Source organism: Alligator mississippiensis, chromosome 2 (assembly GCF_030867095.1).
Source record: "Alligator mississippiensis isolate rAllMis1 chromosome 2, rAllMis1, whole genome shotgun sequence".
Classification (NCBI taxonomy): Eukaryota; Metazoa; Chordata; order Crocodylia; family Alligatoridae; genus Alligator; species Alligator mississippiensis.
This window is the reverse complement of record NC_081825.1, coordinates 235978456-236000086: the sequence shown is the minus strand read 5'-3', so window position 1 is coordinate 236000086 and position 21631 is coordinate 235978456. Positions and strand designations below refer to the sequence as shown.

At 45.6% G+C, this 21631-nt stretch overlaps 1 protein-coding gene across 3 annotated transcripts; it reads right to left on the bottom strand.

Moving 5' to 3' along the window:
• DCAF4 (DDB1 and CUL4 associated factor 4) lies at positions 1-21354 on the bottom strand. Of its 3 annotated transcripts, XM_006272562.4 has the most exons (13): positions 21151-21354; positions 17128-17228; positions 14334-14488; positions 12885-12967; positions 10129-10231; positions 8707-8850; positions 7944-7993; positions 6053-6132; positions 4915-5010; positions 4503-4600; positions 3623-3799; positions 3019-3133; positions 1-430 (listed from the first exon to the last, which is right to left on the bottom strand). In XM_006272562.4, exons 1-13 carry the CDS (start codon positions 21261-21263, stop codon positions 237-239), a joined length of 1509 nt encoding a protein of 502 aa, XP_006272624.3. In that variant the 5' UTR covers positions 21264-21354; the 3' UTR covers positions 1-236. The 3 variants fall into 3 exon arrangements, with proteins under 3 accessions (XP_006272624.3, XP_014451028.2, XP_059578907.1); XM_014595542.3 differs by lacking the exon at positions 17128-17228 and having other exon boundaries at positions 21151-21236; XM_059722924.1 differs by lacking the exons at positions 12885-12967; positions 17128-17228; positions 21151-21354 and having other exon boundaries at positions 14334-14443.
• Between the last annotated feature and the right edge of the window lie 277 nt (positions 21355-21631).

Genomic DNA, 21631 nt, shown 5'->3' with positions numbered 1-21631 from the left:
TTAATTACTACTGTACCATTTTTATTTAAAATTGTATGGGGGACATACAGCAGATGCAGTAGGAAGTTGCTGAATCTCCTGGGTTCAAAATTCCAGCATGATAGCAGATGGACCAGCTGTACAACTTTAGCCAATACAATAGTTATAATAAAAGGCCACCTGTGCCACCTCCACGCTGAGTCACTCAGGTGGGCTGGATGATCTGTAACCTTAGTCTGGGGACAATATGGATTGCCTCAGCTATAAGAGAAGTGGTAGAGATCCTGCCTCACTGCCATTAGCAGGCCAGGAACTCCTCGGCTCCCTCCAAGTTTTGAAGAGAAGACCACACTGGGGATGGAGTCCTTCGAGGATGGGTGTGGAGAAGGGATGGTTCTAAGCAGATGGGTGTCCTGGAGACTCCAGATTCTTGTGTAGCAATCTTGACCAACTGGGGAGAGAAAGGCATTTGAATCAGAACAAGGAAAAACCTCCATACAAACCATGACTCAGCTTTGAAAAATTCTTAACCCAAAAGAGTAAAAAAGGTCTGTCTGTAATATGCTCTAAGAAAGAATTATTGGTCACTGCCACCTACCCATAAGAAAAATCCTGAACTTTAAACAAAGAAAAAAACAACAGCAGTGGATTTAAGCAACATTAAGCCTTTAGTAATGCAACAATAGGACTGTTCTATTCTGGAGTGGTGTTGCAGTGGCATGGAAATAACTAGAGACAAGAATTTGCCCGGTAACACAGTGTGAGCTAAAAATCAATAGCTGAAGTGGTATCCCCACTTACAGGTTCTTTACCAATGTAGGAGGGAGGAGGAGGAGACAATGACATTAGAAAAAAAAATCAAACAGAATAGAAATAAATAAATCAAACAAACAAAAACCTTGAACACTTTCCCTAATTTGCCACTGCAACCGGTGGGTTGCGTGCGGGGTACGGTGACCCCGGCCCCAGTGAGCGGGCAGCCCCAGTGAGAGGGGGTGGTGGTGAGAGCAACCGGTGGGTTGCGTAGCCCCGGTGTAAGGGGGCGTGAGTGAGATCAGCCCCAAGAGAGGGGGCAGGGATGAGAGCCCCATTTAAGGGGGGAGGAGTGTGGCGGAGCACAGGGTGCTCCTGCCACTTGCAACCAGTGGGTTGCATAGCCCCAGTGGGAGGGGGCGGTGAGGAGAGGCCCCAGAGAGGGGGCAGTGATTTAAGGAGGGGAGTGTGGCAGAGCACAGGGTACTCCTGCCACTTTAAGGGCCTGGAGCTGGCAGCCTCCAGGTGCCTGATTGCGGCAGCCATTTTGGGGCCTATATAAACTAGGCAGTTTGGCTGCAGGAGGTCAGGCAGCAACATCGCCTGGCCTTAGGGCTGCTGTGTATGACCTGGAGGTAAGGGGGAGCTGCAAGGGGTTGGCAGGAGGCTCCTGGTCCTGGGCATGACCTGAAACTGCACCCTGCCAGGAGTGGGTGGTCTGGTGGGGCTCTCAGTGGCACGGGAGCCCCCAGGAAATGGCAGGCCAGTGATCACCCCGGTGAAAGGCGGGTCGGGGCACCTTAACCCCTAGCTCCCACCACCACCGGGTGGGTGACCCCTGAGTTGCAGGAGGGCCGAGAGGGCCCGTGTGATGAGGACTGAGAGGGCCCATGTGTGTGAGGGGCCCAGAGAGGGCGGACCCCGAGAGTGGGAGTAAGGTGGGCGAGGTGCCGCGGTTGCTCCTAGGAAGAAGGGAGTAGTGGCACGGTGAGGCCCGAGGAGTAGAGTGAGTGGCTAGAAAGACCCAGCCCGAAGGGGAGAGTCCCCTCGACTGGCCCATGCTGGGGCCAGGACCAGTGAGGGTCAAAAGGGGGCCCACTGCAAGGGACGCCCAAGAGCCGGGGGCCTGGGGTCCTGACTGGCCTTGAGGTGGGCCAGGGCTAGGTAGCTGAAGGTTCCGGGGGAACCACACCCGAGAGGGGAACAAGGCTTTGGGAGGGTGAGGTAGCCCAGATGACGGCCGAGTGGCCGCTTGAGTAGAGAAGACCATAGTGGGGTCTTGCATAGAAGATTCTGGGGCCCAGTGCGGAGGCCGGTGAGGAAGAACACCATGATGCCATCTGCGAGGCTTGGGCTGCAGTATTAGGGGAGGTCAGAGCCGCAGAGCGCCCCTGGGCATCGGGGCAGTCGAAGGGCAGCCTCCCGCTTAATGATCATCACAATTGAACTCATTATCATCAAAGGCATGGCAGGCGAGATGAGCTGCGGTTGCCCAGAGACAGGTGGGCGGGCCATGAAGAGCTCGGCCCTGAGTAGGCCTGCTGTCACAGTGACAGGCGGGCGAGCCACAGAGTTCGGCCCTGGGAGGCCCCCCTGTCACAGCCACTTATAGAAAACCCAGTGAGACCACATTTTTACAAAGACCTGGTAATTTTCTTTCTATGCATTTGAATGGCTTCAGCCACAGCAAGATTATGTATTTTTGAGCTTTATAAATATTATGCAGCTTCTCTCAACATGAACAAAAATTGCAGAAGACTGGCATGTAGATTCGTAAGATACAAAAGGGGTCTAAAACCAAGAATCAAAAATAAAAGGCATTACAATAAAAGAAACTCAAAAATATCTTGGAACATGAATGACCACTTTCATCACATTGTTTCTCCTGAGCATCAGGGGAAAAAAAAAGTAATATTAATTTAATGCGAGCTTCCCAGGTCTCTCCTACAAAACTTATCCTTTTAAAAATTAGGGTTTTAGTGCTGTTTTTCTGCACTTCCAAATCAAATATTTACTGCTGTGACTTTTCCCCTATCTTTTGAACTATCTGTCCTGAATGAAATTCTTGAGAGTACTTTGAAACTCAAAGTAGTTGCCGCATAATGAAACTATAAACAATTATGTTAATGCAATTAGGCTCTTATGACTTATTCTGCTCTCAAGAGCTAGAGAGGAATTATTGCTTTCGTAAATTTGAAATGACCTACTTCTAGAAATGTACTTCCTTCCCCCAACCTTTAGGTAAACACCATCAGATACACACATACCAATTGAAAGTCAACACACCTGCTGTAAGAAGGCCTTCTTCTTCATTTATGTGCAATGGGAGAGTGGCATATTCATTGTGATGGCCCTTGTACTGTTTTACACACTTAGCTACTCTCAGGTCCCAGAGCTTTATCTGTGAGAATTGAAACAGTAATGGAAGAAAGTACATTTTAGCAAGATAGGAACAATCTGACAGTAAGCTGCTGATGAAATAGAAATATGGATCTGGAAACAGGGGGAAATAAACAGCAGCCCAAGATATGGTACTAAGACCTAGGCACAAGTGGCTACATTATCTGAACCACTGGCTTAGGATCCTGGTTGAAAAAAAGGCATTTAAAGAAAACAATCCTGTTTTCTTTGCAGCCCTCAGGAAGTTTCCCAAGCACAACTTCCAAACATCACAGAATTACAAGTCTCTTAAGTGGGAATACAGAGCTCCACAGGCCATTCACAACTTTCTTCTGATCAATCAGCAAAGGGGAGGGCTGGGACACAAAATAACTAATATGCTCTCCAAAGAATATGGCATCCTGTTTCAAGATTCAGAGATGAACTTGACAATGGCCAACAGACCAAACAGGACAAGATCTAACTGTCCATAAAATAAATGAAGCTCTACCTTTCCGGCCATGTCTGCTACCATAAGATAGTATTCAGCCTGGAGAAGACGCACTGACGTAACTGCTGAGTCATGGAAGAGACGAACAGCTTTCCAGCTCTGGCCCTTCTGGCTGCGCTGACGGACATCAATGCTGAAAATCTCCCCTGAACGGCAACCATTGTACAGCACTGGAGTCTGGATAAAACCAAAAGTGAAAGAGGAAATGACCCTCATAACGTTTCATAGGATTTTACAGCCGTCTCCAGGAGGTTGCTATGGCTGGCTTTCTAGGGAGGCATGTTCTCATTTTTTTTGTGATCCACAAACAATTTCACTGAAAATGGAGGGTAGCTAAAACAAAAATATCAGTGTCCCATTGTGAAACACTGCAGCCAACAACAGACTTCCAAATTCTACCTTCAAATATGAGGCAGCAAAAGATGAGTTAATCACTAAATAGAAGCTTGTGCCAATGGTTAGAGAAGGGGAAGTGGATATTAGGTTACCTGCATTTTATTTCCACCTTTAATGCTGACCCCATATGACTGAACAAATTGCTTCAATTTTGGGAGTAAAATGGCAGCAATCCTATAGCTCAAGGTCCACTGATGAAAGATGCTATGAATGTCAAGCATTATTACTACTATTCCTTGTACCTGATTCACTTATTTTTTAGCTCATATCCATTTGACAAACACTGATTCCCTTTGCCCCTTCTGTATATTACTAATGGAACTTGAAATTGGAGCAACTTACTTTTGTTGCTTCTCTACCCTGTGCCAGCATCAGATAAAAAGACACTTTTATCACTGAACAGCTACTGTACCCATCATGGAGCAGCCACACCACAATGGGTATCCCTGTCTCTAGAAGATTAAAGATTTCTATTCCTTCCTACCTGGGTTGCAAACTGTTGTGATAGGACATCGCTGCTGGTTCCAAATGTCTGCCGGTGACCTGTAATCACATTGGTCACAAGAACCCGTCGTGTCTGACCTGAGAAAGATATGAATATATTCATATATCAGCTTGGGAATGGGTGACTAGTGCCTCCTGAGTCAGGGGGGGAAGAGGGCATCAGTGGGGCATGACTGGGAGTTGGGGGGGGGGGGGAGGGAAAGAGGGGGATGTCCCCCAGTGGCCAGTCACTTCTGCCACCAACATGCCTCCAGCGGAGCCAAATTCAGGGGGGGCACGTCCCCCCCATGCCTTCCCTATGTATCACCTATGAGTTTGGGCAATACAGCTTGGAGGTCATGCTGAAGAAGATCTGGCCCATGTGAAACACTTGGGAAGCCATTCCTGCTCACCTGTGCTGAAGCAGTTATCAGCCTGGGGGTTAAGGCACCAAGCACAGGACCAACCAGTGGAGATCTTGAAGCTGCAGAGCATCCCAGGCTGATCAACTAAGGACAAAGGAGAGAAGAACCAGCTGTGGAGGCTCAATACAGGATGAAGGAGAGGCAGGATGAAGTTTCAAGTGAACTAAGCCCTCTGAAAATTTCACCAAGTTTCTGCAGCTTTCCAGGACTCCAGTTCCACTGTGCTGTTACCCAATTACTGCCCTGCCACTACCCACTTGTCTCTCCTGGAGATCAAAAGTCACTCTCCTGAAGTCTGTGCAACTGCACAATACCTTTACATGGAAGAGATCAGGGAAACTACTCTGCATTCAAAGATATGGCTTTGGCAGTGGGGGAGACCAAACTGTTCATAATCCCAAGGTCTTTTGTAAAAATGGGTGTGTAGGAAACAGGTGACATTTTAAATCCTCTAAAAATCATAGGCTAACTATGCTTGTCTCTAATTTCCTTTGATCAACAATTCCTAAGGATTAAGAAAAAAGTTAAACATTTAGGTAGTCTCTGAGTGATGTTGTAGTCGTGATGGTCCAGGAAATCTATGCAAGGCAAGAATATTTTGCAGGGTGTTATCTTTTATTGGACCAACTGCATGGTTAGGATAGATTTTAGAAAAGCTCTCTCACACAAAGCACCCTATAAGTCTAAGAAAGAAGCAGATGCAGCCTGTAGAAAGCTCCAAATGTAAATAAAAGGTTACTTTACAGGAATGGAGCAGGACTGTAAAAAGAGCAGACACAATCAGGAAGAGAAATGCAGTAGAAAGGATACCCTGATAATAAGACAGAAGAGGGTTGTGGAGTGCAGTTTAGTAGGCAGATTATTATGAAATGTAACATCAAAGACTGCTTAGTCCAGTGCTTCTCAACCTTTTCAGACTTAAAGCATCACTCAGAAAATAACAGCTTAGTTTTCAGGCTTTTTTTGACTATAGAAAAATAAAAGGGCTATTCTTCTATTGCAAATAATGCAGAAAGACTGCAACAGCTCAAAATTATGTGCGCACACAAAATTCACCTATGAACATATGCTATGAACAAAACATATGTTTTGTTATATGTGCTAATAAAAACAAAAGATACCCTACCTGGATTAGAGCTGATGAACAATGATGCTGGAAGCAGACTGATACAACCTGGAGTTTCTGCAATTCCCATGAGACACAGCTTGCTGAACAGAGTTAAGGAAAACCCAATCTCTCCCAGGCTGAGTAATATTACAATACGGGAGAAAAGCAAGACATCTCAGTTGTACTAGTATATGCAATGTTTCACTCTTCGTTAGCAGCTCTCAGGACTTTTAAAGTTGTTCACAGTCAATGAATTAAGCCTCACCATGCTCTGAGGTGGTCTTTTCCCTTCTCTCATAGGAAAGAGCTGCGATTCCAATTTGTATATTCAGCACTACCAGAAAGGGAAGGAGAAAGGAATAAACCACTCCCTCTTTTCAGTAATACAAGAATATCAGCCAAGCAGCTCTTAGAAAGTGAAGACAGGAGAACTAACTCATTTCATTTTCACACTAAGGGCCTTGTCACGTTACACTTAGGACATGTTTTATTAGATTGTAGCAAGCATTACTATGAGTTAGTCTTTTGAGGAGCCAAATGTTAAAGCTTACTATGATTTAAATAAGACCTGCCAAACCCCATGAAGACTCCAGCGTGCTGTAATGTGCTGTGGGAGCTGGGACTCACAACAGCAGCTTGTCAGTCCCAGCCCCCATACCACACAGGAACCCAATCTGGTGCAGTGGTGGGGGGAAAGGAGGGGGGTAGGGTGGGGCTGAGAAAGAGCTGTTGTCAGTCCCAACCCCCCACTGCACTGAAGTCTCCTGACTGTATTACCTAACACATGTTGAGCTAACGTCTGATTGCTTCATGAAGGTAATACTATTTGGAGTTACTCCTTGCTGGAAAAGTCCTAGCTTTGTTACATGACAATGGCGCTTAGTATGCGTTTTGCTGCTTGAACACTCAGACACCTGCCTTAAGTATGGTTAACATATCCCAAGTATAACTTGCGACAAGGCCATTTAATTTATACATGCATTTTCCACTGCAAAATGAATTATGTTGCATCACAGTGCCCTCTAGGGACTGTAGCAGGAACGGGCAGATTTTTAACCTGTTTTTCCAGACTGGGTACTATAAAACTGTGAGAGACTAGATTGAAGTGGGGGGGTGGGGGGGAGAAATCAGTGAAGTCTGGAATACTCTTGTGAAAAGTCACTTTCCACTATCCTGCCATGATCATGACACTCCTTGGCTATCCAACATTTTCCTGTCATCCTCTGGATCAATACTGTGTTCCTTATTCTCTTCACCAGGTCTCTACATAATCATATTACCTTGCTACATCTCACCTACTGTGATATTACTCCAGTACACCCTTAGTTTGCCACTACCGTGCTTGTACACTTTTCTCATTTCCTTCCATGACAACCTTTCCACCCAATACCCCTCCAGGACACCTACCAAGTCCTTCTCTTTTAAGATACTTAGTGAATGGCTCATCTTTTGCTTAGCATTTTGCTGCTAGTTTTGAAATAGGTGCTACTCATTTCCAATTCCAAACCTGACATTCTGATAGGCTGGTGCTTTAAGAGAGCTTTATTGAGAGTTTTCCCATTCATCCTTCAGTTTTCACATCTCGGCTGCTTTCTCTCCACACCCAAAATGATCTGATGCACCTACTCTGTGAAGTAGGTGAGAAGTCCTTAAGACTGAGCCAGGAACCTTGCTTTTTGCCTTATTTTATACCTGAACAGTGCCATGAATAGCTATGATTCGGCAATAATGTGTTTCAGACTCTACCATATTTCAACCTTCACAGCTTTTTTTTTTGGTTATTTTCCAGAGAAGGATTACTTTGGAGATAAGTACTTGGGATTTCTTACCGATATCTTCTATGTGCTTCACAGAACAGCTAGTTTAGTGGAACCAAACCCGAGTTTTTTTTCTTAATCAGAAAGGATATAAAACATGGGAATCTGGATGAGTCAGTGATGCCCAGCACACAGAATTCACCTATGAACATATGCAAGACAAACTTCTGGTTTAATTCATAAAAGGACATTTTTCTGAACAAAGCAAGTCTGAGAAGGAAGAGTTCTGCTCACACCCTTAGCCTACAGAGAATGCAAAGGGGAGCAACCCAGGAAATTACTAGCAATGACTAGCTCAGTAATGGCACGTAGATAACAGCATATCAGCCTCTCTCTAGGGCTGGTGTGAAGCAGAAAAAGAACTGCCAAAAACCATCCCCAAACCTGGATGAATCCATGCAGTGCTTCATTCTAGCAAAGACGCTTTATTTTCAGATATCAAAACACTTACACACTGTTGACCATTGTCCTAAAAGTTGTTCCCATTGATGGAAAAGTAGTGTTTTCTTAAGAAAAAAAGAGAGCAAACAAAGAAGGAGCAGCAGAATTTTAGCCTGTCAGGGCTTGTCTTTTTAACAAGCACTGACAGGAATAACTCTGAAGGCGTGCAATGTTCACAAAAGGTGTCAGGTTGAGTGCGATTATGGAGCATCAGTGATTATGAAGCATCAGACTATGAGTCACTGTAGGGTCTCCGTTTACTCAACTTCTTACTGCTGGATTCTGCTATTTCTCTTTTCCTCCCCATTCTGCCTCCTTTCTCATTTCCACTTACAAAGCCCAAGTTACATCATTTCAGGAGTTACAGGACTAAAGGAAATCATCCTGGATGAGGAACAGGAAACAGAAGAGTACCTTGCGGTTTGTGAAGTAGAGGTTGTCATACATCTCCACAGTGAGAGACTCTTTCCCTAAGCTGCTGAGGTTGATGATACCGTATTTACATCCCCCATGCTCTACATCATTCACAGCAAATATCCGCTCACAAGCAGCATCTGCCTGCAAAATCAGAGTAACATCATTATAGTCAATTAGAACTGGCTTTAGATTTTCTCATCAACTCTACCACTGAAGAAGCCATCAACCCTGCTCCCCATGCAATTCATCATTAAAATGCTGAGAGAAGCTCTCTCCATTCTACACAGATCCACATAAAAAAATACAAAGAATTACTTTTTAACTCAATCCCCAGCCAAGAATGAACAATCTTTCCAACTGGCTGAGTTCTAGCATAGTCACTGTGGACTGACCCAGCTGTCAGGATATCAGTGATCACTGATACAAAGGAATTCTGCATTAATATTTCAGTGTGTAAAAAGATCCAGTACTAGCAATGGGAATAACATCTACTTGTGGTCACTCCAATCCCACCCCTTCCACTCTTCACTCTAATCTCACAATGGGTACCATTCTGTTTTCACCTGCCATGCCTTCACTGTGATTATGAATTCTGGGAGGTTGAACCCAGAGAACCAGAATGGTGACCCTAGGTGCCCTGCCCTGCACCTTCTCAGGCTCTGACAGCCTGGTCACAGTTTACAGGCTTCTGGCAGCCCACCAATTCGACAATGATCTAAATTCTAAACCCCTGAGTGTCTCAGGGGCCTCCAGCACTGTGCAGGTCAGCCAGCCCTCTGCCTCAGGTACAGGGATTATACAGCTTCTGGCTCTTGCTCCTGAGCTGAGGACACCTTCGCAGGCCAGAACCTAATTATCTGCCAGCAGTTCATCAACTGCAGCTTTGTAATTTTACTGTCTAGCCCTACTCTCAGTAACAGGTCTTTGCCCCTGTTACACAGTAGAAATAACATGGAGTTCTCCAGTCCTCCTTTTCATCTCCAAATCCACCTATACATCCCTCCCTTCCCCCACTCTTCATATCCTTTTGCCTTGGTAGACTGTAAGCACTTCAGGGTAGGGAAAGTCTCCTCCTCAATATTTAGAAAGTCATTAGCAGAATTTGACCCAAGGGATTTTTCCCTTCAAACAAAAAGTCTAAAATTCCCACTGCAGACTGTTCAAAAGAGACTGTCACAAGCTAAGGAGCTGCACTTCACTGGTCCCAAAGGGCACTAGGTGTGAAATGTCTAGTCTCAGAATGTGTGGGTGGTGAAACCAGCAGTGCAATCTGCTGTAGAGAACACTGATGCCCAGTGTACACAAACCTGTCTGCCAGGCCAGTACCTATCACAGAACTCATATGAAGCACTTAATTATTGTTCCAAATCAAAGCCGCTTTCTTTCTGCTCTGAAAACTTAAAAGTGCTCATAACATACCACTATTATTTTAAAATTGTTGGTTCCAGCAACTGAGGAATCTGGACCATGAATCTCTATTTTCCTCTTCTGCATGCAGTTCACCTTTAACTCATGGACCAGTCTGCAAAAGAAGAAAGTGTAAATATACTGGGATTCAATGCCAGTTAAAGGCATTCCAGACGAAAGGGCTTGGAGCTGCTTCCTAAACTCTGCAGGGAAAGCAACAGATAAAATGTCTTGGGATCTCTTGGACTACAGCCACACCAATGAATAATCTTTGAGGATTACAGATCCACATTTGTATTAGCCTTTTCTTACCACTGCACATGCTAGTACAACTTCAGTGGTAGAACTGACAGCATAGACAAGAAGCTAGCATTTTCTACTACGTTGTGCACACTGTTATTCTCACCATTCTGGTGTTTGTTGAACCCTTCTCTGTGGTAGCAAGAATTAAAAGCCAAGGGAAAAAATGCTCATGTAGACAATGTCCGTGAAAGTGTATTTATACAACAAACCGTATACTGTGATTATAAAGCAAATAGTACAGCACAGCTTATACTTATATTGAGAGGATGAGAAAACACATTTACAATAGGAAATATTTTCTTGCATCATAAATCTTGTCAGTTTTAGGAAGACTCATTAAGCCATTCTGCAGGGATGTGCTGTGTAAGCTACAATGGAAAGGCCACTTAGAAAACAGTATCACATTAGGGCTGTGCAAAGCTGTGGGTGCTGATTCGATTCGGAGGAGATTCAGCCCAATTCAGTGGCCAAATCTCCAAATCTGAATTGAATCAGGGGACCAATAAAAAGGTCTGAATTGGTTCAAAGCTCTCCGAATCTTTGGAAAAGACTTGGAGAGCTTTGATGATTCGGACAGTCCCTGCCCACTGCAGCAGGGAGCTGGAGCCAGACTCAGAGCTGGTAAGTAGGGGATGGGGGAGGTGGGGCTGGAAAAGGGGGGAGGGGACCATGGGGGGGGACCCCTGCCAGGCCCCATCCCCTACCTGCTCCCCCAGTCCACCCCTCGCCTCCAGTGCTTCAAAAACAAACAAACAAACCAACCAACCAAAACAACCAACCAACAACCCCCGCCCCGAACTCACTGGGTGCTGCCGGACTGGGGTGGGGGGAATTCCTGCTGCCCCCTGCTGCATGGTGGTGGCTCTACCACAAGCCCCACTCCCTGCTGTCCCAGCCCCCCATGACTGCCCTGCTCACCACAGCTCTGGCCCTTTAAGAAGCTTCCCAGAAAATAATCCCATACTCACCAGCTCCTGCCGGAGCGTCAGGGGGCTTGTGCAGAGTCCCCACCCCCCATGGTGCAGGGCAGCAGAGAGCAGCAGGGATCACCCCCCACCAGGCTGCAACTTGTCACAACCAAATTAAGTAGTGCCCATGTCACAAACAAATAAAACCATTCAAAACAGGTTTTTTCTGCACTAGGTTAACTAAGGGTTAACAATAATGATAGTAACCGCTTTTTTTTTTTTGCTGCGCATGTCAAAAAGAGATTTATAACTGCGACACTAACTAGAAATAAAACTTAGCCTTCTGTGCTATACATAAATCATTATAACTGGTCAAAAAAAAAAACAGGGAATAACCCTGTGAGAGAGAACCCTAGCGAAGACCGCTAGATAACTGGCGATTCTAATTAAATTTATGACGTGGCGAAAAGCAATTGGCTATTACACAAATAAAACCCGTCTTCACTTCCGTGAAGAACGGGAGACCTCCGCGCACACACCTAAAAAAACCTCTGAACGTATGCGTGAGAATAACTGACAAATTGATCGCTTGTCAGTCTCCCCCGTCTCGACCTTATCAGACGTAAATCAATGACCTGCCGGCCCGATTTTTTCTCCGTTTATCTGCCCAATCAAAGACTTTTATGCAGACCGACATACGACCTTCGAACCTTAAGCTGTAACTAACCAAGTATCTCTGACCTCCGCTATTCACCACCTTGACGGCGTAAATAAATAATCTTGCTTTGCAACTGATAAGCGTCTGCCTAATGAATTCCACTCCACGCGTCACAAGTACCCGCCTGACAGCCTTCTAAGGCCCCAGACCCTTATCTGCCTGGGTGGGAGTCAGGGAGAGCTGCTGGCCGGCTGCCCTGGGTCCCGACAACTGATGAGTCCAGGGTTTTTGGGTGTTTTTTCTCCTTAATGGGCCAGAGCTGAGGCGGGTGAGGCAGCCATGGGGGGTGGGGGGGACGGGGACAGCGGGGGGGTGTCAGGGGGCTTGTGCAGAACCCCCCCATGCAGCATGGGGATCACCCCCCGCCCAGCAGCACCCAGTGAGTCAGGGTGGTGTCGTTCCCCCCCCCCAGCAGCACCCAGTGAGTCAGGGTGGTGTCGTTCCCCCCCCCAATGTGCCAGGAGCTGGGGCGGACAGGACAGCCACCACCTGGGCTGGGAGAGTGGGAGGGGGATGGGTCTGGGTGATTTGGAGATTTGGCAGCAGCCGAATCTCAGAATCAGACTCAGCTGAATTGATTCGGGACAGTGATCTGAATCATTGAATCGAATCACTCTCCCCTGAATAGGCTGAATCTGAATCCGAAGTGAATACCAGCCGCTTTGCACAGGTGTATATCAAATCTTATTGTAAAGGAACGAGTAGATGCATGTTAGTTTGGATGCTTTCCTTTATTCCTGCTGAGCCAGCAGGGAATGTCCAGATTAAGGGCAAAGGTGTATGAACAGAAAAACTTTGTAGGGGTAAACAAACAAATAAAAATGTTCAAATTATCTTACCTGCAATAATTGGTGGACCTGAGCAAACCTAACTGCCTCTTGTGTAAGAGAATTGATGAGTTCAACCCAGCTCTAGATGCTTTCTATTAAAAAGGAAAAAATTAAAATGTGCAGAGTTATGTGCTTCTTAAGGATCCAAAGCACTCTGGGAAGTCTTCATATCTGGGTTATTTTGGTAACCATTCATCTCTAATCCACATTTTTAAAAGCTGCTTAAAAGGAAGAATCATAGTGAAGTAGGGCTGGCTGGTCATCTAGTCTAACTCCCTGCCTAAGGCAGGATCCTCCCTATCCAAACCATCTTCTACAATCTATAAATCTACACACACACACACACACGCCTGGTGACCCCCAGAATACTGGTCTAGGATTTAAAATTAATGAAAATTAGTCCTTTAAGAAATTCAGCAATTAATATCAGGGCCAAGACAAGGCTGAATGAATTCAGTTATAGACCATGCAAGAATCTTTAAACTTCCCATGCAGTTAAAACCTTCTAAAAATCTTATGAACAGACTATTCTTAAACAGTCATTTTTTGGCTCTTCATCATAAAAGCTTCTTTTTCAGCCCAGGCCAAAAAGTACAATGCTATACTATACCAAATTCCTTAAGACCATAAATTAAAACAAATACATAAATAAAATAAAAGGAGGTGTAGGTACAGGATGAAGTGAATTTTATCTAAATAGGAAGTATGAAGAGCTTCTGACCAAGAAAAATTAAGATCAAGTGAAACCTTTAACCTTGTCTACAATACCTGGTTTTGAGAAAATGACAGCATCCCTGTAATCATTTTACCCTAAATTATTGGTCAAATACCTTTTTCAATCTATTGAATTCCAAATAATCATTCAATTTAGCATTCCAGAATGACAGCATGCAATTATAAATTATTTACAAGTTACAAAGTATAATTAAATTATTCAGTCTTAACCCCGTCATAACAGATTTTGTCTGAGGTATGGCCTTTGATGAAGGTTTTTTTCCTTTTAAAATACATAATTTTATCAAAGCAAGAATGTCTTGCAGAAACATACTGCTTCATGGAAAGTTTATTGGGAAGGTGACTTGGTTTCAGGAATGTGGTTAATGCACTCACTTGGGATGTGGGAGACCTCTGTTCAAGTCCCTGCTCTGTCCAATTCACAGCAGAGCTTGAAAGCGGTGTTCCATGTTCCAGGTGAGTGTCCTAACATCTGGGCTATAGATGTGTGTATCCTCGTGTGTAATTTTTACCAAAAAATTGAAAGATTGCCTTTTCAATGTAATGAAGACAACTTGGGGGGGGGGAGGGGGAAGGAAGACCCCCCACTTGGAAACTAAAAAAACCCACTGTTTTCCTATTGGGCTTAATGATTACACCAACACTGAAACTAGAAGGCTTTGGCTTGCAGACAACCCTGGGCCAGCATGTGGCAAAATCTATATGCAACCTCACTGAACCCACCTTCTGCTGTTCATCTTCCTCTAAGAGCTTCAGTCTTTTGCACTCCATCTCTTTGTAGTGAATGCTTTCCTTGGTGAGTGGATTATAATTATTATGCCCAGGGAGCAGGCGGAAATAGCGATTCTTTTCAGGATCATAGTAGAATCCGGGAAGTTCTTTAAAAAATAAATACCAGACAGAATTAGATGGGTGACCAAGTCTGTCTATTACTCTTTGACCCTGTTCATCTTCACAGTAATGACAAAGGACCACCAATTTTCAGGATCCCATGTCCAAAGGATACTGGAAACTTCTGCCCCCAGGTTGGTCTCAAATGTATGGCACAGATAAAGATGCTGATTAATAAGACATGAGGTGAGGCAAATTTCTCTTCAAACAGCAAAAACCTACACCTAGAGAAAGTCAAACTATCCTCTTACCACCAGATACTCACTACATTGGTAGGAAAACAGAAGCTAGCAGTGAAAGAAAAAAAATCAGCAAACAAAAGGAAAAGCAGCAGGAATAATAGCTGCTTCAGAACAAAAGCATCCATTTTGCTTGTCACCATAGCATGCTGCAGAGGGGAAAAATTATAATGGGACTAAACATGAAAGACAATGGGCAATTAAAAATCAACCAAATATAAAGCTAGTGATTCCTTTCCTCAGAATAAACACCCTTTTCTGAATATGCTTCCAAACCAGATATTTAAACAATTATAAGTAAACAGTACATTTTGACTGCTGATCTGCTGGTCAACCCAGTATGATCAAATCCTTTCAAAAGTGGAACAGGAAGAAAACCATATCCAGCACATTATTTCTTAGGACTGGTATTTTTCAAGGGGGGTGGGGGTTAGATAGGCAAAAATAATTGCTAGGGTAGATTCATAATGGTGCAATGCATTGCGGTAAAGCCTTTCTTTCCTCCTGAAAATGTAAATACCATATTTTCTCACGAACAACATGCACCTCTCCTCCCAAAATCAGCCCCCATAACTGAAGTGAGTGTATTAAGCAGGGAAGCTTTGTTTTGATTCCTGATCCACAGTGCAGCAGCTGTAGTATTATTGTTGAGGCCGCTGACAGAATCATTTGACTTACTGGCTCATTGCTCTTCACTCTACAGGTGTTAACAATCATATCCTTTTTATGGTCTTAATGTTCTACTAATCAAGCTAATCTTAGGGAAGTTTTGCTGACTCCTCCTGATCTCTGTTCAGAAGCCTCTTTAGCTCTTTCAAAATCATAGGTCCACCCATGGAGACCAGACTTCAGCAACAAGTGTAAGTCTAGCCTGCTATAAGTCTGGATACAGCTATAGTTATGCAGGAAAGAGATGATAAATCGGCTGAAGATTAGGTTCTGTCCTTGCTCTATGCAACCATAACTCTGGAAAAATCTTTTTTCTTCATTCTGCCTTTCAAAACAAGGTGTGTATTATATATGGGGATGTAAAGTATGCAAGGAAACACAGTATAAAGATCTTTACCCGAGTTGAGGCGATTTTCTTTTTAAGCCTTCAGCTCCTGTTAAAAGTATTAGTTCAAAATTTTCTTTCCTGCTGTTTACTGTGCAACTCCCTAAGAGCAGTGCTCATGTTTCAGCCTTAAAAAAAATAGCCTGGATTTATTCAAAGCTGAAATACAAATTATGTTAATATGTCAGTAAGACTGATCTGTATTTTGTGCCTAATTATATCATGATAAGCCCTTTCACAGGATACATATTAGTTCTCATAGCCTCACATAAACTCTTAAGCAGTTATTGGTTGAAGTGTTAGAGGTCACCTGAACCATTTATAGTAGTTTTGTCCTGTCATTAAGAGTTTATGGGGGCTAAATACTATTTCAGTGCCCTCCCACACTGGAGAAAGGTACATGTTTAACCACATGCTTAGCCTTACTAGGGATATATTTGTTAAAAGGGAAACCAAACCAAACTCTTCTTTAACCTCTCCATTCTTAAGGTGGAATTCTTAGCTATGAGTTACAACAGGGCTGTCCAATTTCAAAGTGACCAGGGGCCACATGCCCCATGGGCTGCATAATGTGGGGACAGCATTAGCAGGGGCCAATGACACCTATGACTGTATGGCTCACATGCATGCACGTGTGTAGGCACTCCTTCCACACCTCATCTCACATTCAGCTCCCTGTGGGCTCTACTGGGCTGCTGGCTCTCCCAGCACAGTGGGCTGTGCCACGTTAAATCACATTGCCCCACTCCTTGGGATAGGGGCATGCAGCAGAAGCCAAGGGAAGGAGACAGAACCCCAAGACGCCAGCTGCTGCTGCAGCCGAGCAACAAGGGTAGCAGTAGCCAGGTGGGAGCTGGGGGGCCACATTTTAAGCCCTCCTGTGTCACATGTGGCCTGCAGGCTGCTATTTGTTCAGCTCTGGGTTATAATTACTACATGGGACTATAGTGATATTGTCTTTGCCTATTTAACATAATTCTTTTAAAGATGTACATCTCTTAGAACAGGGGTGGCCAGCCTGCAGCCTGTGCCACAAGTGACATTGGCAGCCTGTGTGTATGTGGCAGATTGGAGAAAGGACAGGCAGCAGCACAGCGAGAGATAGGACAGAAAGCAGAATAGCAAATTGGGCAGGGGAAGGGAATGGAGCAGCACTTGTGGAGGATACAAGGCTAATTTGTGGCACACCTGCCAAAAAAGTTGCACCCCCACATTGTTTTAGAACATTTCTTGTAGCTTACTTCAGCTTTCGAATGTCTTCCTGACAAAATATTTTATCTACATGCAGCTAATTCTGAAGTGCTGGCTTTTGGCTCATACAGCAGTTTCTTACCAGGCACTGGAGAGCTCTGACATGAACTGGAAGAGGAAGAAGGGGACTCACTGGTACTGGGGCCTGCATTTAGCGATGCTTGTGTTTCATCTTGTTCATACCTAAAAATATATATATATATATATATATTTTTCACTATTATGCTTGGTTTGCTAACATATTGTGCTTGTACATCTCTCTCACAGAATTTATTCCCATGAAAAACTACATTGCTATTTACCTTAGAGGAGTACAATTCTGAATGGTTATCATCAGTATAACATGTTTTATCTTCAAAGTATTACACAAGTTTTAGCCTAAGGACAGTCATTGAAAAAGCCTGAGCCTGAAATGATTTAATTTTTGCAGGTTAGTTTAAACTGGCTAGGCTAAACTAATTCGTAACCATACAGAAATCCCCCCTGGACTGAAAAAAAATGCAAGTACATGCCTGCAGTGGCTCAGGCTAGAAGCCAGGGGGCATGAGAGCAGCCCTCCCTTCCCTTTTAGGATGCTGAGCTGAGGAGGGGGAGCATGGCCAGGCCCCAGCAGGACACCAATTAGGGAGAGGTTCCCCCTGACCAGCCCAGCAGGGAATTGATAACAGAGCATTTATCACCCCCAACTCACTTTTTATTATCCCATTAAGAAAACAACAGAGGGACATTGCCAGCTACCTGTTGATTCTGCCTTTGTCCCATCTGCCACAGCACGGACCGTAGCCAGCATGTGGTCTGCTAGCTAGTGCTGTGTGTCTGTGTAAGGCAGAGGGGACGGCAGAATCCCTGCCGGGGGGGGGGGGGGGGGGGGAGGGAAGGTACAGCAGAAACCAGGCAGATGCCTGCAGTTTCTGCTGGAGTTGCAGCCAGGGAGCAGAGGGAAGGGGCCAGCTCTGCTGTGGAGCAGAGAGCCCTGCCCAGCCTAGAGAGCATGCTGGGATGTTGCATAAAAGCTGAAACAGTGAAATGGACAGTGTGAATGAAATCTTGGTCCTAATGACATAATTGGCATTTTTCTGTTTCGACTCCTAAGGGACCACAGGATTTCACCCAACGTGTTGAAATGTGCAAAACAAAAAAAGGAAAAAAATGACTGGAGTAAAATGTATTTCATTTATACTGACCACAGTTATTTCTTTTGGTTAGAGTAAAACTTTTTCAAAACAGAAATATAGCATCTTAATTCACTAACATCCACACATTTCAGTTAAATTGCTTTTACTTGTTTTTTTTTTTAGGATTCCATTTATATTATCTGCACGCGTCACACATCCTTAATTTTGTTATGTATCCTAATTTCTGTAACAGTTCCTGTTTCTGGTCAGTTTGGCAATAGGTCAAGTTGGTCTAATGGCTGCGTGACTTGATATTCTCAGGACAGGATTAGGACCAGCAAAGTCCGGGAAGATCTTGAAGAGAATCATCAAGGATCACATCTGTGGGGGGCCTGCAGGGGAGATCACACTCAGGGACAATCAGCATGGGTTCATCAAAGGCAGGTCCTGCCAGACCAACCTGATTGCCTTTTATGACCAAGTAACTAAATTCTTGGATGATGGTGTCGCGGTGGACGTAGTCTTTCTAGACTTTAAGAAGGCCTTTGACACTGTCTCTCACCCCATCCTCATCAATAAATTAGGTGAATGTGGCATTGATGCCTACACAGTTGGATGAGTAAAAAACTGGTGGATAGGGTGCACCCAGAGAGTAGTGGTGGACGGGTTGTACTCAACCTGGCAAGATGTGAGCAGTGGGGTACCCCAGGGCTCGGTCCTCCAGCCTGCACTGTTTAACATCTTCAACTTGGACGAGGGGGTGGAAAGCACACCGTCCAAGTTTGCTGATGACACTAAGATGTGGGGCAAGGTGGACACACTTGTAGGGAGAGAGAGGCTGCAACTAGATTTAGACAGACTACAAAAGTGGGCAGATGAGAACAGGATGGGGTTCAATGTAGATAAATGCAGGGTGCTGCACCTGGGGAGAAGGAATCCACAGCGTACATACAGGCTGGGGAGTTCCCTTCTTGAAAGCACAGAGGCAGAAAGGGATCTTGGAGTCATTATTCATTCCAAGATGAACATGAGCCGCCAGTGCCAGACCGCAGCCAGCAAGGCCAGCCATACCTTGTCATGCATCCGAAGATGCATCTCAAGCCGGTCCAGAGAGGTGATACTCCCCCTCTACGTGTCTTTGGTCAGGCCACAGTTGGAGTACTGGGCACTGCACTTTAAAAAGGATGTGGCTAGCCTGGAGAGAGTTCAGAGGAGGGCCACCCATTTGGTGAGAGGACAGCAGGACAGGCCCTACGAGGAGAGACTGAGGGACCTGAACCTATTCAGCCTTGGCAAGAGGAGGCTGAGCGGGGACCTGGTAGCTGCCTACAAATTCATCAGGGGAGATCATTAGCAAATAGAAAGAGCCCTATTCTCCCCAGCACCACCTGGGATGACGAGGAACAAGGGTAAAAAGCTGATGGAGAATAGGTTTAGGTTAGAGATCAGAAGGCAATATTTTACAGTTAGGGTGGCCAGAATCTGGAACCAACTTCCTAGGGAGGTGGTCCTTGTCCCTACCTTGGGCAAATTCAAAAAGAGGTTAGATGATCACCTGTCTGGGGTCTTGTGAACCCAGCATTCATTCCTGCCTGTGGCAGGGGGTCAGGCTAAATGATCTGTTCAGGACCCTCCTGACCCTAGCTACTATGAAAGTCTTTGGTTCTAGTCCCAGCTTCACTGCTGACTAGCTACATAGACCGGAGGCAGTTACGCTGTAGTCATATAGGGTGCTAACAGATTTGAAAAACAAAAAAGCAAACACGCTTTACTGGAAGAGGCAGTGCATTAATTTGACCTGGCTCTGCAGCTTCTGTATAAATTGCACGCTTCAGTGGGGCTTCTTGGTGCTTTTCTCTAATAGCCAATTCAATTATCTATTAGATAAAAGTGCCAGAGAAGCCCTGCTGAAAAGCCCAATCTATACAGGCGTGGGGCGAGCTGGGACTTGCAAACCGAGGTAATATTCCGTTTCCCTTGGCCTGTTGATGCGAGTTTCTCTCAGCAACCCAAGAAACAAAGAAAAAAACCCAACCAACAGCTGCAAGAAAGCTGCACAAAAGCCTTCCCACAGCTGGCTACACATATCAAGAGTCTTCGGTCATCTTTTAAAAGTACCCTCTATCTGAAGGTGATTTTTCCTTGCTTGTGTGTCTGCGCTATGCTGTGTGGCTCGCCTGGTAGCCGGTGCGCTTCCTAAGCTGTAACACATGGGGAGTGAGGTGGACCTTGCAGCGTGACATTATCATGCCCTCAACTCAGCGCTCCTGGGCTTTAAAGAGAAGCCGCAAGCACCAGACAACTCCTTGAATCAGTGCACACAGGGACAGGGGGATCTCTCCTTCCCATTTTCAAGCAGCCACTGAACAACACCTGCTGCTTGGTGCCCCCTGGAGCACCTAAGGGAGAGGGACCAACCTGCACGCTCCCCCGGCTGTCGCCCTGGCTGCCCCCCAGCATCAGTTTTCCACACCCAACACACAGGTTTGCTCGCCTGTGCCCCAGGACAGGCCTCCAGCTCCATCCGTCATGTGCTACTGCCCGAGGCCAAGCAACGCTCCAGAGCAGTGTTGCCAGGTGTACAATTATTATCATATTTGTAGAATAATTTCAACCCTCATACAACATATAGTCAATAATGGCAAAAGTATTCAAAATGTAGCATAATTTTTGAGACAGCTCATTGTTGTAGCATATGCAAAACCCAAGTCAGTCTTAGGGAGTCTGAACTGACTTTCGGGGCTGCTGTCAGCACTTTCTTATGGCTGCTCGCCTTGAAAGAAAGAAACGCTTCAACTTTGATGACAGTTTCTCTCACTCACCAGCGACCTCAATATAAAGCAAACAGGACAACTTATTTGCATGCTCATTTGCATTTTTTTTCCGTGTACTATGTATTTCAGCAAATACGGCATTTCTGAGTTTCCGATACGATCATCTCTTATTTAAAACCTGGCAACGCGGCTCCGGAGCAGGCGGCCTGCACTTGCCTTGCAGCGGCGCGGCGGCCGGAGCTGCAGCGCTGGGCCCGGGAGGAACGGCGACTCTGCTTGCCGCTGCTCCAGCCCCGCTTCTCTCGGCGTCTCCACCAGCCCCGCTCCATGCCCGCCTCAAGAAGGAGCGCGCGCAGTCTCCGGCCCTGGCCGGCGGCACCGCATGGGCACGGGCAGGGACCCAGGCAGCACGTGACTGTGCCGCCGCTACGGGCCCGCCCCCCGCCTCGCTTGTCCCGCCCCTCCCCCGCACGTCTGGGCACGTTGGTTGCCGTCCGCGTCTATCAATAGATAGACGGCTGCTCTCACCAAAGAGCACAAGGGTGAGCCCCCACGTGACAGCTTCTGGTGGTGAGTCATGTGGCGGCGGGCCGAAGCCGGAAGCCGGGTGGGCGGTTGCCGAGTGCTTGGCGGCGTGCGCATGCGCGGTCGATGGAGGGGCATCCGGGGGCCGCCCTCCTATGACGTAGTATTCGCC